Source organism: Sminthopsis crassicaudata, chromosome 5 (assembly GCF_048593235.1).
Source record: "Sminthopsis crassicaudata isolate SCR6 chromosome 5, ASM4859323v1, whole genome shotgun sequence".
Taxonomy (NCBI): Eukaryota; Metazoa; Chordata; class Mammalia; order Dasyuromorphia; family Dasyuridae; genus Sminthopsis; species Sminthopsis crassicaudata.
In genome coordinates this window covers 186,866,659-186,884,479 of record NC_133621.1, presented here as the reverse complement: position 1 = coordinate 186,884,479, position 17,821 = coordinate 186,866,659, and the positions used below count along the sequence as shown (strand labels likewise).

Below are 17,821 nucleotides of genomic sequence, written 5' to 3'. Positions count from 1 at the left end.
ATTACATATGGGATCATAGGAAATCCTTCCATTTTTGTTGGGGGGCTCAATTTCCTCATCTGTGGTTCTTTTCAGTTCTGAATCTTAGGGTCCTGTGACTCTCAAACACTGAGTGACCATCGTGTTTTGACCTTTGAGCAATTGATTGCCCACTATGTTTAGAACACTATATGTCATTTCATGGGAGTCCGATTCTTTGTGACCCCATTTGGGGTTTTCTTGGCAAAGATATTAGAGTGGTTTGCCATTTCTTCTTTTAGCTCATTTTACAGACGAGGAAACTGAGGCAGACAGAGTTAAGTGATTTGCCTAGTGTCATATAGCTAGTAAATATCTGAAGTTGTACATGAACTCAGGCCTTCCTGACTGTAGACCCATTGTTCTATTCAGGGTGCACTTAGCTGCCCCAGAAAACTATGTAGAGTGTCCCCAAAGTCTTAATGTAGTTTTAAGCTTTAGTAGCTTAATTTTAAGTAGTTCTTTGTGAGTTGCAGGGAGGAGAGAGATCAACAAAAAATACCTGCTGTAGTTCTTACCCCTAGAAGCTAGAAAGCTAATTAAAGAGGCCAGATGCAGAAAGCAGCTGCAGGATGAATTGATATTCAATATTTTGAGTGTTTGTTCAGCAGCCTAGGCTTTGAATAACACATTTGAGTAAATAAGTTCTGGGAAGTGATGAGAGTAAGATGGCTATAAATACAGAAAGCTTTCTGCAGGAAGTAAATTTTGACAAGGGTTGTTTGTTTAGAAAATATATTGTATATGAAATTATGAACTTTTATTAGGTATAGTTTTTAAGGTATATATTAAATTTAACATGGTAATAACAATATTGCCATATGTGTTTTTATTCCCTTCTCAACTTTTTTTCTGTTCAAAAGCATGATTTCTCAAAGCTTACCTATTAAATTTCTTTTTATTTAAATATAAAAGTTCATTTACACAGAAAAGATATGTTTTCCCCTGGGATTTATAAATTAATGAGAATTTAAAGTCCAAATTATTTTTATGTGATAATCCTTCAATGAATTAGAATATTTGTATTTTAAGTACAAAGCAACAATTCTTGGTTGAGTCTATTCAGATTGGGAAAGCACTGGCTGACAGTTTAGATGATTATTTCATGAGTATTCAGATATTCATAAGGCAAGACTTAACTATTGTCAACATTCATTAATTTCATAGCTTGAGGCAGCTATTTTAAAAGCTTTTTGGAAGATCTGATAATATAAAAATTTTTACTAAAATGCAAGCTATTCTTGCTTCAGGTTGGCATCAATCTACTTTTAAATTCAGTATTATTTGAACTTTTAGGTCCTGGAATCCATCTGTCAGTCAATAATCATTTATTAAGTGTCTTGTACATATCAGACACTGTGTTAAGCAGTGGGAATACAAAGAAAAACAAAAGAATTTTGTTTTCAAGGAGTTTACAATCTAATGGGGGAAACAACATGCAAGTGACTATGTTAAAAAAAAAAGATTCACATGGGATAAATTGGACAGAGGGAAGGTACTAGAATTAAGGCAGGTTGGGAAAATCTTATTATAGAAGGTAGAATTTTAACAGGAACCAAAAGGAAGCCAGAGGAGGAGATGAGGAAAGAGAATGTTTCAAGCAAGGAGAATTTGGTCATTGAAAATGCCTGGAAGTAGGAGATGGAGTGTTTTGTGGGAGGAATTCCAAGGAGGCCAGTGTCACGGAATCTTAGAGTGGGTATAAGGGTTTAAGTAAGCAGGAAAGGTACAAAGCCAGATTATGAAAGGCTTTAAATATGAAATAAATTATTTAATATTAACAAAAATCTATTTTCTTCCCTTCTTAGTGCCTCCTTATCAGGAGAAAAAGATAAAAAAGAAATCAAAACCCTTCTAACAAATGCACATAGTCAAACAAAACAAAGTCTTGCTCAGATCATGTCCAAAAAATTATGTCTCAATTTGTATTCTAGTTCCATTTCTCTTTCAGGAGAGATGATGACTTTTCAGCATGCTTCATCCTCAGTTTTACTTACTGAGTCACTGCATTTTTTCAAAGTTGCCTGTCTTTATTATGTTGTCATTAAATAAATTATTCTCCTGATGGTATCCATTTTATTTTGCATCAGTTCACACAGGTTTTCCCAGGTTTTTCTGAAACTCTTTCTTTAATAATGTCTCACAGCACATTAAATTTGTATACTATAATTTGTTCAACTAGTTTTTGAACTGATTTCTCTTCATTTTGGGTATTCTTTTGGTTTCTAGTTCTTTGTTAACCCAAAAAGAGCTGCTACAAATATTGTGAACACAAGAATTCTTTTTTTTTTTTTTGGGGTATAGGTCTAGTAATATTACTAGGTCAAAGTGGAGAAAGCAGTTTGAAGGAGTAAAATACTTGAGACAGGTCCAAGAGCATACCTTTGAAAAGTGGCTAAATCTAAGAATACCAGCCTTTCTTTTCCCCACACCTTTAAACCTTTCCTTCTAATTTCCCTTTTTTTTTGAACTTGCTGTGTTATCTATCATATTCATCTTTATCTCCATCAAGAAAAAGCACCCATGATAACTCTTATAAATTGGAAATGGAGATGAATGAGAAGTTTTGGGGTTAGGGAAGGGGAGGGTTTAAATATTGGTTCTCTTTCTCACCTAGAATTTCTTATCTTATTTGAGAAAGGCCTAAAAAAAGAATGAAAAAAATGAAAGTGAAAAATAGCATATTTCAATCTGTATTCAGACAATACCAATTCTTTCTCTGGAAGTGCTTCTTTGGATTAGATAGCGTGCTTCATTGGATTCCTTTAGGATTATCTTGAATCATGGTATTGCTGAGAATACTATAGTCATTCACAGTTCTTCATTGTACAATATCCTGTTACTATATACAACATTCTCTTGGTTCTGCTCACTTCACTCTGCATCAGTTCAATGTTAAGTCTAGATTTTTCTGAAATCATCCTGTTGGTCATTTTTTTTTTAATAGTACAGTAATATTACATCACAATTATATACCATAACTTGCTCAACCATTCTTTAATTGATTTCTAAACTTGATTTCCAGTTTTTAGCCACTACAAAGAGCTGCCATAAATATTTTTGTACAAATAGATTTTTTCTCCCCCCCCCCTTTTTTTTTAAAGCTGTATGGAGTATACATCCAACAATGGTATTAATGGATCAAAGGATATGTATGGTTTTATAGCCCTCTGGGCATAAAAATGAAGATCCTGAGATTTAAGGAGGTTGTGACTTACTCTAAATCACACTGTTTGTAAATGGCAGAGCGGAGCCTTATGACTTGCAAACCACTTGTTTTCCTACTGTATTGTGCCCCTTCAGGTCAGGCTGGACAGATCACTCAGGAGAAAACAAAGGGCTCTCTCTTTTGCAGAAATTTTCCTAAGTGTCTTGAAACATCTCTGGTTGAACATTGACAATGATCTCCTTGTATTTTCTCTTAAGAAAATTTTGGATCCTTTATTTGACATTCAAAGCTCTCCATAATTTGATGTTATCCTATCTTTCTAACCTTATGTATTATTACTCTCTTCCATACACTGACCCCAGACAAAAAAAAAAAATGGAGCAATTTCCAGTCCCTTAAACACATTTCTCTCTCCCTGTTTTGGATCAGATTGTTGCTAATGAGCTTCCTCTTCCATTTTGCCGGCTGAGTTCTACTCAGCTTTTATAAAGTCCAATTTAAATGGCACCTCCTCCATGAAAATGTCCTTTATTTTCCTTGACCCTTCTTAATGACTTTCCTCTCAGATAGCACTCAGCTTGGTACCACTCTAATGAATTTATATAATGTTATGTAATGTGGTTATATTTGGTTTGGACCTGTGACTTCATTGGTGGAGGGACTCATGTTGGGGAAATTCCCTTTGCTCTGGCAGAGTCACAGCTCTTTGCTAATTTATAATCATAAGGAGTTGCCTAGGGATGTTGAGGGGAACTTTGTTAAAGAGCTCCTACTTGTCAGAATTAAGGCTGAATCTGTAGATTCTGTAGAATGCCCATTAAGAGTATTTACAGTTCAGGTAAAGATCAGACCTTGATTTGCTTTTGTTTTGTTTTGTTTTTGGTGATTGTCCAGTGGTCCTCAAACTTTTTAAATAGGGGCCAGTTCACTGTCCCTCAGACTATTGAAGGGCCAGACTATAGTAAAAACAAAAACTCACACAGTCTGCGCCCCTTAGCCCATTTGCCATAACCCGGCGGGCCGCATAAATGTCCTTAGCAGGCATATACATATACATACTCTCTAGCCCCTTGCCCCTCCCTCAAGCCTAGTTGTTAAACATTTACCTTCATACTCCTAGCTGGAACCCAGCACTTTCTGACTCTGAGGCTGGTCTTCTATCCACTACACATTTTTACTCCTCTGATATAGCAATATTATAATAGTATTTTTGTCTTTTTCCACAGGGACTGCCTTAGTTAAACTTTATATTTCCCTAAGGCCTAGTAGAGGGTTCTAAACACAGCAGGAACTTTATAAATGTTTGTTGAATGAATGAATGAGTAACATTCCCCTGCTGCAGTAATCTGTTTTTGCTACAGAAAATGTTTGCTTTCTTTGTGGGTTTCAGCTAGTCTGAGAAGACTAATTTGGAAGCAAAGAACTCTTTCATATTGAATAAAAAAAAATATGCTGCAAATAACAGTGCCTTGGGAATTATTCCTATTCCTATTATCCTATCTTTAGAATTACAAAGACCTTGATGTACATTAGTGTGCACCTCATTTGAGTTTCCCAAGTTGTGACATGTTCAAATAATACTAATTAATGCTGGAGCTGGGACTTTCTTCCATTGCCCCACAATGTTGTCTCTGTGCTAATTAAGAGAAACCATTGCTGTTTATACTTGTCCAAAGTGTTTGTTTAAGGGGCATCCTTAAGCCTGATGGCTACATACCATGTCATGCTGACCTGATGGATATTGTGGTTGCCCGGAATGCCAGAGCCTGGCCCTGACTACACTGTGTGAAGCTGGGTTTCTCTGACACCTTGGAGTATTTCCCTGTAGTCCCTCCCATCTCAAATCATCAGATAGCCTGAAGGGGGAAGGAAGTGGTTGGAAGGTGGTCCCTTCTCTTCAGAGCTATAAACTGTGAACTGTACATTAGGACCTTCTTGGTAAACTGATCTTTTTGAGAAGGACAGGACTTATGGTTTTATTGGTAGTGGGAACTCTCTAAAAAGGCCTGTCTGCATCTGCTCTGCAAATTGGGGGGCTTTTTGAGTTAACTGATTGGGGGTGGTGGTGCTGAGAGGTAAACTGATATTTCAGTCATCTACACTTTTATATATCAGAGGCAGGCTATGAACCCAGGACTTCCTGCTTCTTAGATCAGCTCTTTCCATGACAACATTTTGCCTTTATTCTCTTCCTCCTGAATCATGGACCAGTAATATTATTATTTGACCAATAAAAGTGTAAGTACTTTACCACAGCAAGGAATTTGAGAGTTTCAGTTACATACAGAGAAGTGATTTATAGATAAAAAGCTTTGCTATTTAGTTCATCTAAAAAGCCCAATAAATTGGTCCCACTTTTATAGTTTCTACCAAAATAATTAGTCAATTCCTAACTTTGTGCTTGGGGCAGCTAGATAGCACAATGAATAGAGCACTGGGCTTGAAATCAGGAATTCATGAGTTCAAATCTAGCCTCAGATACTATTTGTGTAACTCTGGGGCAAATTACTTAACTTTAGTTTGTCTCAGTTCCTCCATCTGTAAAATGGGATGGAGAAGGGCATGGCAAACCACTCCAATATCTTTGTCAAGAAAACACCAAATGGGGTCACAAAGAGTCAGATACCAGTGGAAAATGAGTGAACATCAACAATAAACTTTTGATGGGTAGAAAGAAAGGAAGGAAGGAAGGAAGGGAAGAAAGAAAGAAAGGAAAAAATAAAGAAAGGAAGGAGGGAAGGGAAGAAAGAAAGGAAGAAAAAAGAGAGAAAGAAAGAAAAGAAGGAAGGAAGGAAGAAAGAAAAAGAAAAAAGAGAAAGAAAAGGTGGGAAGGAAAGGGAAGCATTATTAATCATGATTTCAGGTAATGATGCATGTGAATCTAGGGAAGAGTATATAATGACCAATTCTACCCCACCATTCACAGATGTCAAGACCAAACCTCTTACTCCTACTTTATTCTTTTTCTTCTCCAGCATTAAGTTGTCCAGAGGGCCAGGTTTATCAGCAATGTGGGACTCCTTGCAATCAGACCTGCCGCTCCCTCTCCTATCCAGACATGGAATGCAATGAAGTCTGCCTTGAGGGCTGTTTTTGCCCTCCTGGACTATACACTGATGAGAAGAGGAACTGTGTGCCCAAAGCCCAGTGCCCCTGTTATTATGATGGTGAGATCTTTCAGCCTGAAGATATCTTCTCAGATCATCACACCATGTGGTGAGTACCTAATAACAACATCAAAGGAAAGAATCTTAGAGCTTATCTAGCCCAATCTGGTGCAATAGATAGGGCTTGGAAATCTCAAGTTCAAATTCAGTTTCAGACTTTAATTGGGTAGGTGACCTTAGGCAAGTCAGAATTAGCCTCAGCCTGCCTCAGTTTCTTCAACTATAAAATAGGGATAATAAGAACATCTACCTCCCAAGATATTGTAAGGATAATCAGATGATATTAATAAATATTAACAAGCTGATAAGTAATATCAAAATAATATTTGTGAAATGCTTAGAACAGAGCCTGGCACATAGTAGGTACTTAATAATACTTATTTTCTTCCTCCCTTTTATTTTACAAATGAAGATTATGATACACAGATAAAGTAGCTCACTCAAGATCAAGTGTTGTATTTAATGATAGATATAAATTGACTCTCTTTTACTGCCATTTGGGGATACTAGAGGCCCAGGCTAGAAATTTTTTTTAATGTGAGCCTAGCAGCTCACATTCTCTTACTGTTCTTATTTCATATTTGGTTACTTGGTCCTACTTCTTGGCCTTAATTAATGTGAAGGGCCCTGAAGATGATAAAGAAGCAGAGTTACGGGGTAAAACAGACAGAATGCTAGACCTGGAGCCTTCATGAAAGACCTGGATTCTTATCTTGACTCAGACATTTATTAGTTATATTATCCAGGCAAGTCCTTTAACCTTCCTCAGCCTCAATTTCTCCATCTTTAAAATGGGGATAATAATAGTAGCTACCTCACTGAGTTTTTGTGAGAACCAGATGTAACTTATGTAAAGTGCTTTTCAAACTTCACAAAGTGCTATATAAATCCAAGCTATTAGTTGGTATTGTTAGGCAAAGTTTTTGAGCTTCCTGGGGAGGGACCAGAAAAAATGAAATGTATTAGGAAATAACAATAATCTTTTTTTGTCTTTCTTTTTAATTAAAGCTTTTTATTTTCAAAACATTTGCATGGATAATTTTTTGACATTGATCCTTGCATAGCCTTGTGTTCCAAATTTTCCCCTTCTTCCCCTCACCCCTTCCCCTAGATGGCAAGTAATCCAATCTATGTTACACATGTTAAAATATATGTTAAATCCAATTTAAATCCAATATATGTAAACATATTCGTACAATTATCTTGCTGCATAAGATCATATCAAAAAGGAAAGAAAATGAATAAGAAAACAAAATGCAAATGAACAACAAAAAGAGTGAGAAGGAATAACAATAATCTTTAAAGACAATGTGATTGGCCTACCATGGCATTATGCTGCTATGCTTTATGGGGTCCATTCTGAGAATGAGTGACTCTGCTGATGTTCCTATTCCTTCATGCAAAGCAGAAACAACAAGCTGTTGCAATAGGGTTATCAGTGTCATTCAATTAATTTTTAGTAGGACACCTCTCAGATTGGCTAAGATGACAGGAAAAGACAAGGACGAATGTTGGAGGGGATGTGGGAAAACTGGGACACTGATGCATTGTTGGTGGAGTTGTGAATGGATCCAATCATTCTGGAGAGCAATTAGGAACTATGCTCAAAAAGTTATCAAACTGTGCATACCCTTTGATCCAGCAGTGTTACTACTGGGTTTATATCCCAAAGAGATCTTAAAGAAGGGAAAGGGACCTGTATGTGCAAGAATGTTTGTGGCAGCCCTCTTTGTAGTGGCAAGAACCTGTTATCTGTGCACATGTTTTGAAATTAAAAAAGCTTTAGAAAAAAAAGTCTAAAAAAATTTATAGTAGGACCAGCATTAGAATCCAGACCTCTTTCATTTGTAATTCAGTTTTATGGACTGAAACTGTAAAAGACATCTTCTGGACAAAGGATTCTTTCTGTTTGAGTGTTCTCCTTCTGAATTTTCCCATGCTGTCTTTTCTTCTAGCTTACTGTGTTATTTTCCTCATGTTTTGTCTTTGCCCAGTACTTTGTAATTTAATAGTCTTTTGGAGATAAGCCTCTATTTTTCTTTCCCCTCCTTCTCTGGCCTTCCCTTCCCTAGCCTTCTCTTCCTTTCCCATTTTTTCCCTTTCTTTTTTCAGCAAAGAGCACTTTCTGTCTGTTGTAGCCATTCATTTATTCATTTCTCAAACAGCCCTTGGGAGAACTAGTGGATGTGGTAATAATAAATCTGATGAATGCCCATAAAAACCTTTGTGCCTGAGAATGGTTGTGAGCCCAATCTGCAAAGTCATATTGCCTAATAAAGGCAAAGACTGGAAGTCAGACCAGGTCTTTTTCAAGATTCCTTTGAATGCTAAGCCATGGGCATATTTTGTTAGCAGGTAGATCCTGGGGGAGAGGTAGCTACAGGACTTTAGTTACAAACCAGAATACCTGGGACTGTCCGCTCATCTCTTTTTGGGAAGCATTTAAATGAGTTTCATTTTCTGCAGCTACTGTGAAGACGGATTTATGCACTGTAGTACCAATGGACTTCCTGGAGGCACGCTGCCCAATGCTATCCTTGAGAGTCGCCCCTCTGCTCGAAGTGAGTATGGCTGTCTGTGATGAGCAAGTGCATCCTTGTTTGCTTTCATTTACGACATTATCCACATGGACTAGAGGGGCTGGCTATTGAGGGCCCAGTCCTCAGAGCAGGATCCATAAGGATCTGCGACTTGCAGAACGCAGAGAGAGGGAACATGGAAAATGGTCATGTTCTGAGTCCTGGTTACTCAGTGGCCAGACTCCTCATTGGGCTAATCTCTGTGTGTCCTATACCCACACGTGCCTCTGTATGTGTCAGAAAATGGAGACAAAAGCAAGATTTCTTTGGGTAATCAGAAGGGAAAGACAGAGACTGATTTTTTCTGTAATTGTGTTAGTACCTGTTAGTAAAATCACATTGTAATCTGTGACTCAGGGCCCTCACCAAGACTGTGGACTCATAAATACTGGGGGCTAACCCCAAGAAGGTAATTTTCTCTCTTTGGTTCCTTGCTCTGCTGTTGCTCTAGGAAAATATAATATACTTTTGGTTTAGGTTTCCCTAAAGGTGGGTAACATGAACTTCAGAGCTCCTACAAGCTTTCAAGGTAATAAATAAAGAATAGGCTATGGGATAACCTTTATATTTCACTAAACAGGAGGTCAAGATGGCAGGATAGAAGGAAATGGCATGGCTCAGTCCTACTACAGAAATAAATACCTGATTATCATATAATTTAACTCCCTTGACTGACTGTAGGTATGATCCAGGTCCCTTGAGAGATGAGAATGAAAGTCAAAGAATTTCTAAGGGCTAAGAGAGTAACCTCATTTGGAAGAAGCAAAAACAAAACAAAAAATATAATCCAACCCAACCCAACCCCCAAAATCCCCCAAAAGAAAAAACTTAGTTCTGGCTACCTTATTGCTTGGCTCTTGAAAAAAAAAAGAGGCGGGGGCGGGGGTTGGGGGAGAGTGATGAGCAGGTGGGCCTTAATTGGTTAGAATTACAGAATAGAACCTCAATATAGGGAGATAAAAAGTTCCTTCTCTCTATTTTATCCTCCCCCAAAATCATGAAAAGGCTTCAAATAGATCTATTCAACCAGAAAATGTTAACTTCTGACTTAATGGAATTGGATTGAAAAAAAGACCTTCTAAGAAAAGGACTTTAAGACAGGTCTCAGAGAGAAGGGGGGAGACCTCAGTGTAACTGATGAAGAAAAAATCACTACAACGTAATCTGAGAAAAGAGGTATTATTGTTCATTCATGCGTTTTTGTCTGACTCTTCATGACCCTGTTGGTTGGGTCTTCTTGAAAAACTGGAGTGATTTGCCATTTCTTCTTCCAATGGATTCAGTGACACAGGATTAAGTGACTTGTCCAGGGTCACACAGTTATTCAGTGTCTGAAATCAAGTTTGAACTCAGTCCCCCTGATTCCAGACCCAGCAGTCTATTCACTGACCCACCTAGCTGCTGCTAAGAAAAGTCATAGTCCAAGACAAAAAAAAAAAAAAAAAGACTCCAAGGGCAAAGGAAACATCCTTAATTCCATCTGATCCCAGAATTGAGGAGACTTAGAATCCAATTCTTAAGAGCTCAGCAATAAAACTGGGAGAGAGAAAAAATATGATCTGAACAGAATTTCTCTTGTGTTTGTTATCTAACATTTTGGATATCCTTAACGTATGTTTGAAAGGTACCTTTTTTCTTTTGAGAAATGCTGCTAGTGTTTAAAAAAAACTGAACAATAAATATCATAGGACTTTACATACTGTATTCTCTATATCTTTTAGTCAATCTGCATGACTGTGAATGGAATCTGATATAGAAAATAATTTGCAAAATCTTTTTCTTTTCATATTTTAACCAAGGAAATGAAAAAATGGCATATTGATCAGTAACTACTGGCATCCTCCTAGCCTTTATTTGGGCAATAATAATCTTTATGGTTTTCTCCAATCATTCTCTCTAGTTATCAATATCAAGTGAGAGAAAACAGGGAGACATATAATCACCTGTTCAGAGCCCAAATGAAAGTTATTTCCTATAGATGGTGAAGGTCTCTAAATGCTATGCTTTCTCAGTGACATATTATTTATGCCAATATCCTGAGTACTGTAAAGCATCCTCAATGAGATGCACTGATCTTTCTTTGAATAATAATGTATCTCGCTGTGGATATTCTATAGTACTCAGGAAATTGTGAAATTGTATAGCATTTTCAATATTTCCAAGCTACTCTCAGACACAAAGCCCATCTTTATAATAAGGATAATGATGATAGTGTTCTCATAGTGATGTAGTCTAGTTGCAAATTCTAGAGCACTGTAATATACAAAGAATTAAAAGAGTACGAATCTCAGAAGACAGTGGAGAAAAATGCTTGCTAGTTCTAAAAAAAAATTACGATGTATTATTACTAATGATGATGTGCTCGAGAAGTTGCAAAAATATTATCCAGGAAACCTAATCCTGGAAAAGAAAGTGAGCCAGTCATGAAGTGAAAATGAAAGATGGCAGATGGACAGTCCAAGTTATAAACTGGTATCCCCAGAATATTAGAAAACCTTAAAAAACCTTTTCAGTGCATTGGGTAGATTTTCTATAGAGGACTGATGAGAGCATGGGCAAGAACACTGCCTTAAGTGAGAAAACATGTGTGCCTTGGGATCTTGTGCCTATTACAGTAAGCCTACTCCATAAAATCATGGATCTATTCAAGTACTGAAGCATCTATAAAGCATTTCATGGTTCACAAGAGTTTTCTTTACATCAACTTTGGGAAGTAGATAGTCAATCAATCGGTCGATAAACCAACAGGCACCTGGGGATACAAAGATTAAAAAAAAAACAAAAACAATTCCTGCCCTTCTAGCCAGGGGATGCAGAGAAGAAACCAGAAACATATAAAGTGAATCCATTCTAATTTCAGGGAGAGGAGGTAGTGATACCTAGAAGGGAAGAGGAAATATTATGTAGTGCTTACTATGCACCAAGCAATATGCTAAGTGCTTAAAAGATATTACCTCTCTTGATTTTTACAACAATTCTGCATAGTAGGTTATTATTCCTATTTAATAGTTGAAAAAACAGAGAGTAGGTGACCTACCTAGGGCTACAATGCTGGATAAGTGTCTGAAGATGGATTTGAACTCAAGTCTTCCTGATTCTGGGTACATCACTCGATCCACTAAGACTCCTGATGCCTCTAAGCAGCTGGAGAGGGTTATTAGCAGCCAGAAGGATTTGAGCTGAGTTTTGGAATGATATTGTTGTTGTCACTTTTTCATTCGTATCTACCTCTTCATGATCCCATTTGGGTTTTTTTTTTTTTTTTTGATACTAAGGTAGTTTGCCATTTCCTTAACTCATTTTTACAGGTGAAGAAACTAAGACAAACAGAATTAATTGACTTACTCAGGGTTAGCAAATGTCTAAGGTCATATTTGAACTCAGAAAGATGAGGTGTTCTGACTCCAGACCTTATGTTCTTTCCATTGTACCTCTTAGCTGCCCCTTCCAAGCATAGAGGAATTCTAAGTGGTGGAGAGATGAAGAAGGACTTCAAACTAACTATGATGGACAGTTTAGGCAAAGGCATAGAGAGAGGAGATGAAATGCCTGAGGAATAGTAAATGGTCAAGTTTGGCTGAATAATTGAGCCTGTAAAGGGGAAAGATGTATAATGAATCTGAAAAAGGTAGGTTTGTTCCAGATTTTGAAAGATTTTGAAATTAGCCATGCAAAGAAGCTGAATGAGGCAATTGGGGGAGAGAGAGAGAGAGAGAGAGAGAGAGAGAGAGAGAGAGAGAGAGAGAGAGAGAGAGAGAGAGAGAGAGAGAGAGAGAGACAGAGAGAGAAACAGAGAGAGAGAGAGAGAGAGAGAGAGAGAGAGAGAGAGAGAGAGAGAGAGAGAGAGAGAGAGAAGAGAGAGAGAGGAGAGAGAGAGAGAGAGAGAGAGAGAGAGAGAGAGAGAGAGAGAGAGAGAGAGAGAGAGGACAGAGAGAGACTGAGAGAGAGAGAGAGGAGAGAGAGAGACAGAGAGAGAGAGAGAGAGAGAGAGAGAGAAAGAGAGAGAGACAGAGAGAGAGAGAAACAGAGAGAGAGAGACAGAGAGAGAGACACACACACAGAGAGAGAGACAGAGAGAGAGAGACAGAGAGACAGAGAGAGAGAGAGAGAGAGAGAGAGAGAGAGAGAGAGAGAGAGAGAGAGAGAGAGATTCATAGTCAGACTTGTGCTTTAGAAATATCAATTTGAAATCTAGGTGAAAGACAGATTGGAGAGGGGAGAGAATTCAAATGGGGAGACATTTAGATTATTCCAAAAATATGGGTTGGAGGTGATAAAGACCTGACCTATAGTTGTATATCTGGCATGATTTAGCACTTAAATACTTTTTGACTTACTGATTGGATATAGAGATGTTGTAAGTGTAGAACTGACACAATTTGGCAATTGGCTGGATATGGGAAGAGAGGGAGAGGGAAGAATTGAAGATGTCTCTGAGACTTTAAGGTTGAGACCCTGAGTGACTGGAAAGGTGGGGGGGATCCTTATTAGAAATGTGAGTATAGGAGATAGGTGAATTTTGGTGAAAGATAATGAGCTTTGTTTTGGAATCTGAGATGGCAACAGTCAGTAGGAAGCTAGGTGATACAGTGGAGAGAGTGCCCAGTCTGGATTCAGACTCATCTTTCTGAATTCAAATCTGGCCTCAGACATTTACTAGTTGTGTGACTCTGGACAAGTCACTTAACCCTGCTTGCCTCAGTTTCCTCATCTGTAAAATGAACTAGAGATGGAAATGGGAAACCATTTCAGTATCTTTTCCAAGAAATCCTAATGAGGCCACTGAGAGTCAAACATGACTGAAAAAACTAAATAACAAACAACAACAAATGTGGAACTTACATAGATCTTAATTCAAATTCTGGTTCTGTCCCTCCTCCTCAAGTAATGGTAGGCAAAACCACTCTGGACCCTGGTTTCCTCATTTATAAAATGAGGGGATTGGACCATCAGAATCCTTTAGAATAAACTGGGAATCACATGCATAGATATAGTAGTTAAACCCATGGAAAAGAGATGAGGATGGAGGAAGGAAGGGAAGATCAGGTAAAGAAAGAAAAAGGGGAATGAGAGGAGGATAGACATATAGTCAGAGATACAGAAACTGAGACAAAACACAGAGATGAGAAGACTTAATTAACCCCAAGACTCAAGACAATCTTTAAGTTAAATAATTCTGATAAGTAGGTCATACTCTGTCATACTGCAGTTGGGGATGGTAGTAGTATGGTCTTCCCTAGGTCAATATTTAGGCCAGAGAAAATCAGGAAGTTGAAAGGGAGAAAAATAGGCCACACATTAGGAGCCCATTGCAGGAAGAAAGAAATATCAGTACATAGTATCAACAAAGTCTTAGACTTTTTGGGAATAGAGTATGAAAGAATAAGTGATGATGGCAGCTGATTGCTGTATATATTACTAAACTTAAACTCTCCAGATTAAACATGTCCTCTCTAGTCAAGAGCAAGGAATGAGATAACTTGGACAACTGGAAAAAAGGAAAATATTAAAAAACAAAAAACAAAAAAAACCAAAAACAAAACACAAGATCTAAAACCTGAGGTAGAAGTCATGGATATGTGGACAATACCTAAATCTAATGTCCAGAAAGGACATTGTAAAAACCCAGAAACAAAAGATCATCTGAACTGAACTAATCAGGTGGCCCTGATTAGTCTGACAGAAGTAAGATCAGCCTGGTACTGAGGTAAAGTTCTACCCTAGCCAGAACCTTCTTATACATTCTTTATGGTGCAGGGCTTAATGGGTATCTGTGAGAGTCACTAAGTTGCAGAATCACAGAACAATGGAGGAAACCCTAGAAATCTTCCAGTCTAGTCCCTTAGTTGGATTGTTCCAGCAGTTGCAGATAAACCCAAACTAATTGCAATTCTGATATTTTTTTTTTGTTTCCAAGTCAAAAGGAGCCTAAGTTGCCGGCCCCCCATGGTCAAATTTGTGTGTCCTGTTGACAATCCTCAAGCTAAAGGGATTGAATGCGCAAAGACCTGTCAGAACTATGATTTGGAGTGTGTTAGTCATGGTTGTGTCTCTGGCTGCTTCTGTCCTCCAGAAATGGTAAGACGGAATTTTATTTGTGGCTAGGAAAAGGAGTGGACTTGATGTGTCTCTTTATTCTTTCCACCTAATCTTCTTGATAAGGACAAACAATTGGAATTTAAGGATATGGTGAAATCTGAGATTATCCCTCAGGTCCCTTCCAAATATAATATTTCAAGATTCTGTAAAATAAATAATGAAAGGCAAAATAATTTTTTTTAAAAGCCTGTGAGATGTTGATTGCTTCTTCCTACTAGATATTCAGACTTCAGAGAAAGCCTACTCTCATGCTTTTCCTCCTATCTCTAACCTATCTTTCACTGTTTGTTCTTTATTTCTTTTTTTTTAGATTTTTTTTATTTGTCTTGTCTTTTTTTTTATTATAACTTTTTACTGTCAAAACATATGCATGGGTATTTTTTTTTTACAACATTATCCCTTCCACTCACTTCTGTTCCGACTTTTCCCTTCCCTCCCTCCATCCCCTCTCCTAGATGGCAAGCAGTCTTATACATATTAAATACGTTATAGTATATCCTAGATACAATGTATGTGTGCAGAACCAAACACTTCTCTTGTTGCACAGGGAAAATTGGATTCAGAAGGTTAAAATAACCTGGGAAGAAAAACAAAAATGTTTTTACTGTTTACACTCATTTCACAGTGTTCTTTTCTGGGTGTAGCTGATTCTGTCCATCACTGATCAATTAGAACTCAATTAGCTCTTCTCTATGTTGAAGATATCCATTTCCATCAGAATACATCTTCATACAGTATTGTTTGTTGAAGTGTATAATGATCTCCTGGTTCTGCTCATTTCACTCAGCATCAGTTCATGTAAGTCTCTCTAAGCCTCTCTGTATTCCTCCTGCTGGTCATTTCTTACAGAGGAATAATTTTCCACAACATTCATATACCATAATTTACCCAACCATTCTCCAATTGATGGGCATCCATTCATTTTCCAGTTTCTAGCCACTACAAAAAGGGCTGCCACAAACATTTTGGCACACACAGGTCCCTTTCCCTTCTTTAGTATTTCTTTGGGATATAAACCCAGTAGTAGTCTGTTCTTTATTTCTACATTTTCTTCTTAAATACTAAATAGGGAATTTATTAAGATAATTACATCATTAGCCCCTTTCCCCACTCTGTGTTCTCTCCCTTGGAAATCTCCTTCACTCTCCTGGTTTTACACCCCTATGCAGATCCTCCCCTATTCTCTATGGCTCTAAAATCTCTTCTGAGCCCCAGAATCATATTGCCAGCTACCACTAAAATATCACCAGCACCCTAAACTTCAGAATGCCTCAAGATTTTCAAAGTTGTGCTTACTTTCTTTCCCTCTAAACCAGGTCCCTATCCTGACTTCACAATGCTTGTTGGTGACAACCTTTCACTTTTTATACCAAGTGGGAAAACTGGTGCCATCTTTCCTTTTTCTTTACCTCTTATATTTACTCATTTACCAAGTCTTGTCAAATTTTCCTTCTCACTAAATCTTATCTCCACCTCTCTCTTATTCCTTTCTTCTCTTGTCTTCCACCTTAATATAAGTCCAAATTTCTACTTCCTGGATTAATGCAAAAGCATCCTTACCAATCTTATTGTCTTTACTTTATACCTCTTCCCCTCTGTCTTTCCTATTTTTCATTTGTTTTTCAGCCATGTCTAACTGTGACCTCATTTGAGGTATTTTTGGAAAGATACTAGAGTGGTTTGCCATTTTCCTCCTTTGTTCCTTTTACAGATGAGGAAACTGAGGCAAACAGAATTAAGTGCCTTGCCCAAGATCACACAGATAGTGTGTGACTGGATTTGAACTCAGGAAAATGAGTCTTCTGACTTCAGTCTGGACACTTACTACTGTGTCACCAAGTTGCTCTTCCATCTTTCATGTTATTGCCAGATTAATCTTAATTACAAATCAATTCAAGGTGTTTCTCTGTTCAAAAAGTTTGAGAGGCTTCCTATTGCTTATTAAGTGAATTTTACACTTTCTTACTGGGTATTCAAGACTTTTCATGATTGGACAGCACTCTTTCCAGCCTTACCTTATAGTTATCCACTCCCTGCATTTTTTTGTGGTACAACTCCGGATACTAAAGTGGAATATTTTTTGTTTAACAATATGGTTTGACTCTTCTGGCTTCTCTGCTTTTGTTTAGACTTTTTCTTATGTTTGAATGTTCTTACTCTTTCTTCACTTCTTAGATTCTTTCTTAGTTTTTAAAAATTAGAATCTACTTTCTTCTAGAAGTTTGGCTCATCCTTACCCCTGTCTTATCAGTAGTAACTTTCCCCTCAGGACAACATTTTACTTTGCATATTTCTCACTTATGTAAAATTGCTTATTCTGGTTATCAGTGTTTTTGTCTCATCCCCTTCCTAGGTAAACTTTGAAAAGATACAGGTCTTGTACTATATCTTATCTAAATTTTTTTAAATTTCCCTCAACACTAAGTAGGCTATTGACACTGTTTATGCAGAAAGCATGACAACTAGGTGCTGAGAATATAAAAAGATAAATAGGAAATATATTCTTGTTCTCAAATAGCTTATGATCAATTTTCCTGAATTTTTCTCTCCTATATGATGTCACTGATATTGTATGTTTAGAACATAGAAGTAAGGGATACATGCCTGGAGATTTGAAAGAGAGAACCCCAGCTAACAATGTTGGCTTATTAATAATTTCTGGATATTCAGTTATTTGTGGCTAGAATTTTGTAAAGTAAGTTTTGATAGGAAGGATAAAATTTAGGGCTTGCAGAGAGTTATATATTTCATGCCTCCCACCTTCAAATCTTTCTGAACTTGCCAGGAGA

General features: G+C 37.4%; 1 protein-coding gene across 1 annotated transcript in view; it reads left to right on the top strand.

Moving 5' to 3' along the window:
- VWF (von Willebrand factor) overlaps window positions 1-17,821 on the top strand; it is a 203,412-nt gene that overhangs the window by 78,029 nt on the left and 107,562 nt on the right. The window contains exons 16-18 of the mRNA XM_074269040.1: window positions 6,163-6,403; window positions 8,821-8,915; window positions 14,851-15,011. Of these exons, the coding sequence (XP_074125141.1) occupies window positions 6,163-6,403; window positions 8,821-8,915; window positions 14,851-15,011 (497 nt within the window). The remainder of the gene's footprint in view (window positions 1-6,162; window positions 6,404-8,820; window positions 8,916-14,850; window positions 15,012-17,821) is intronic.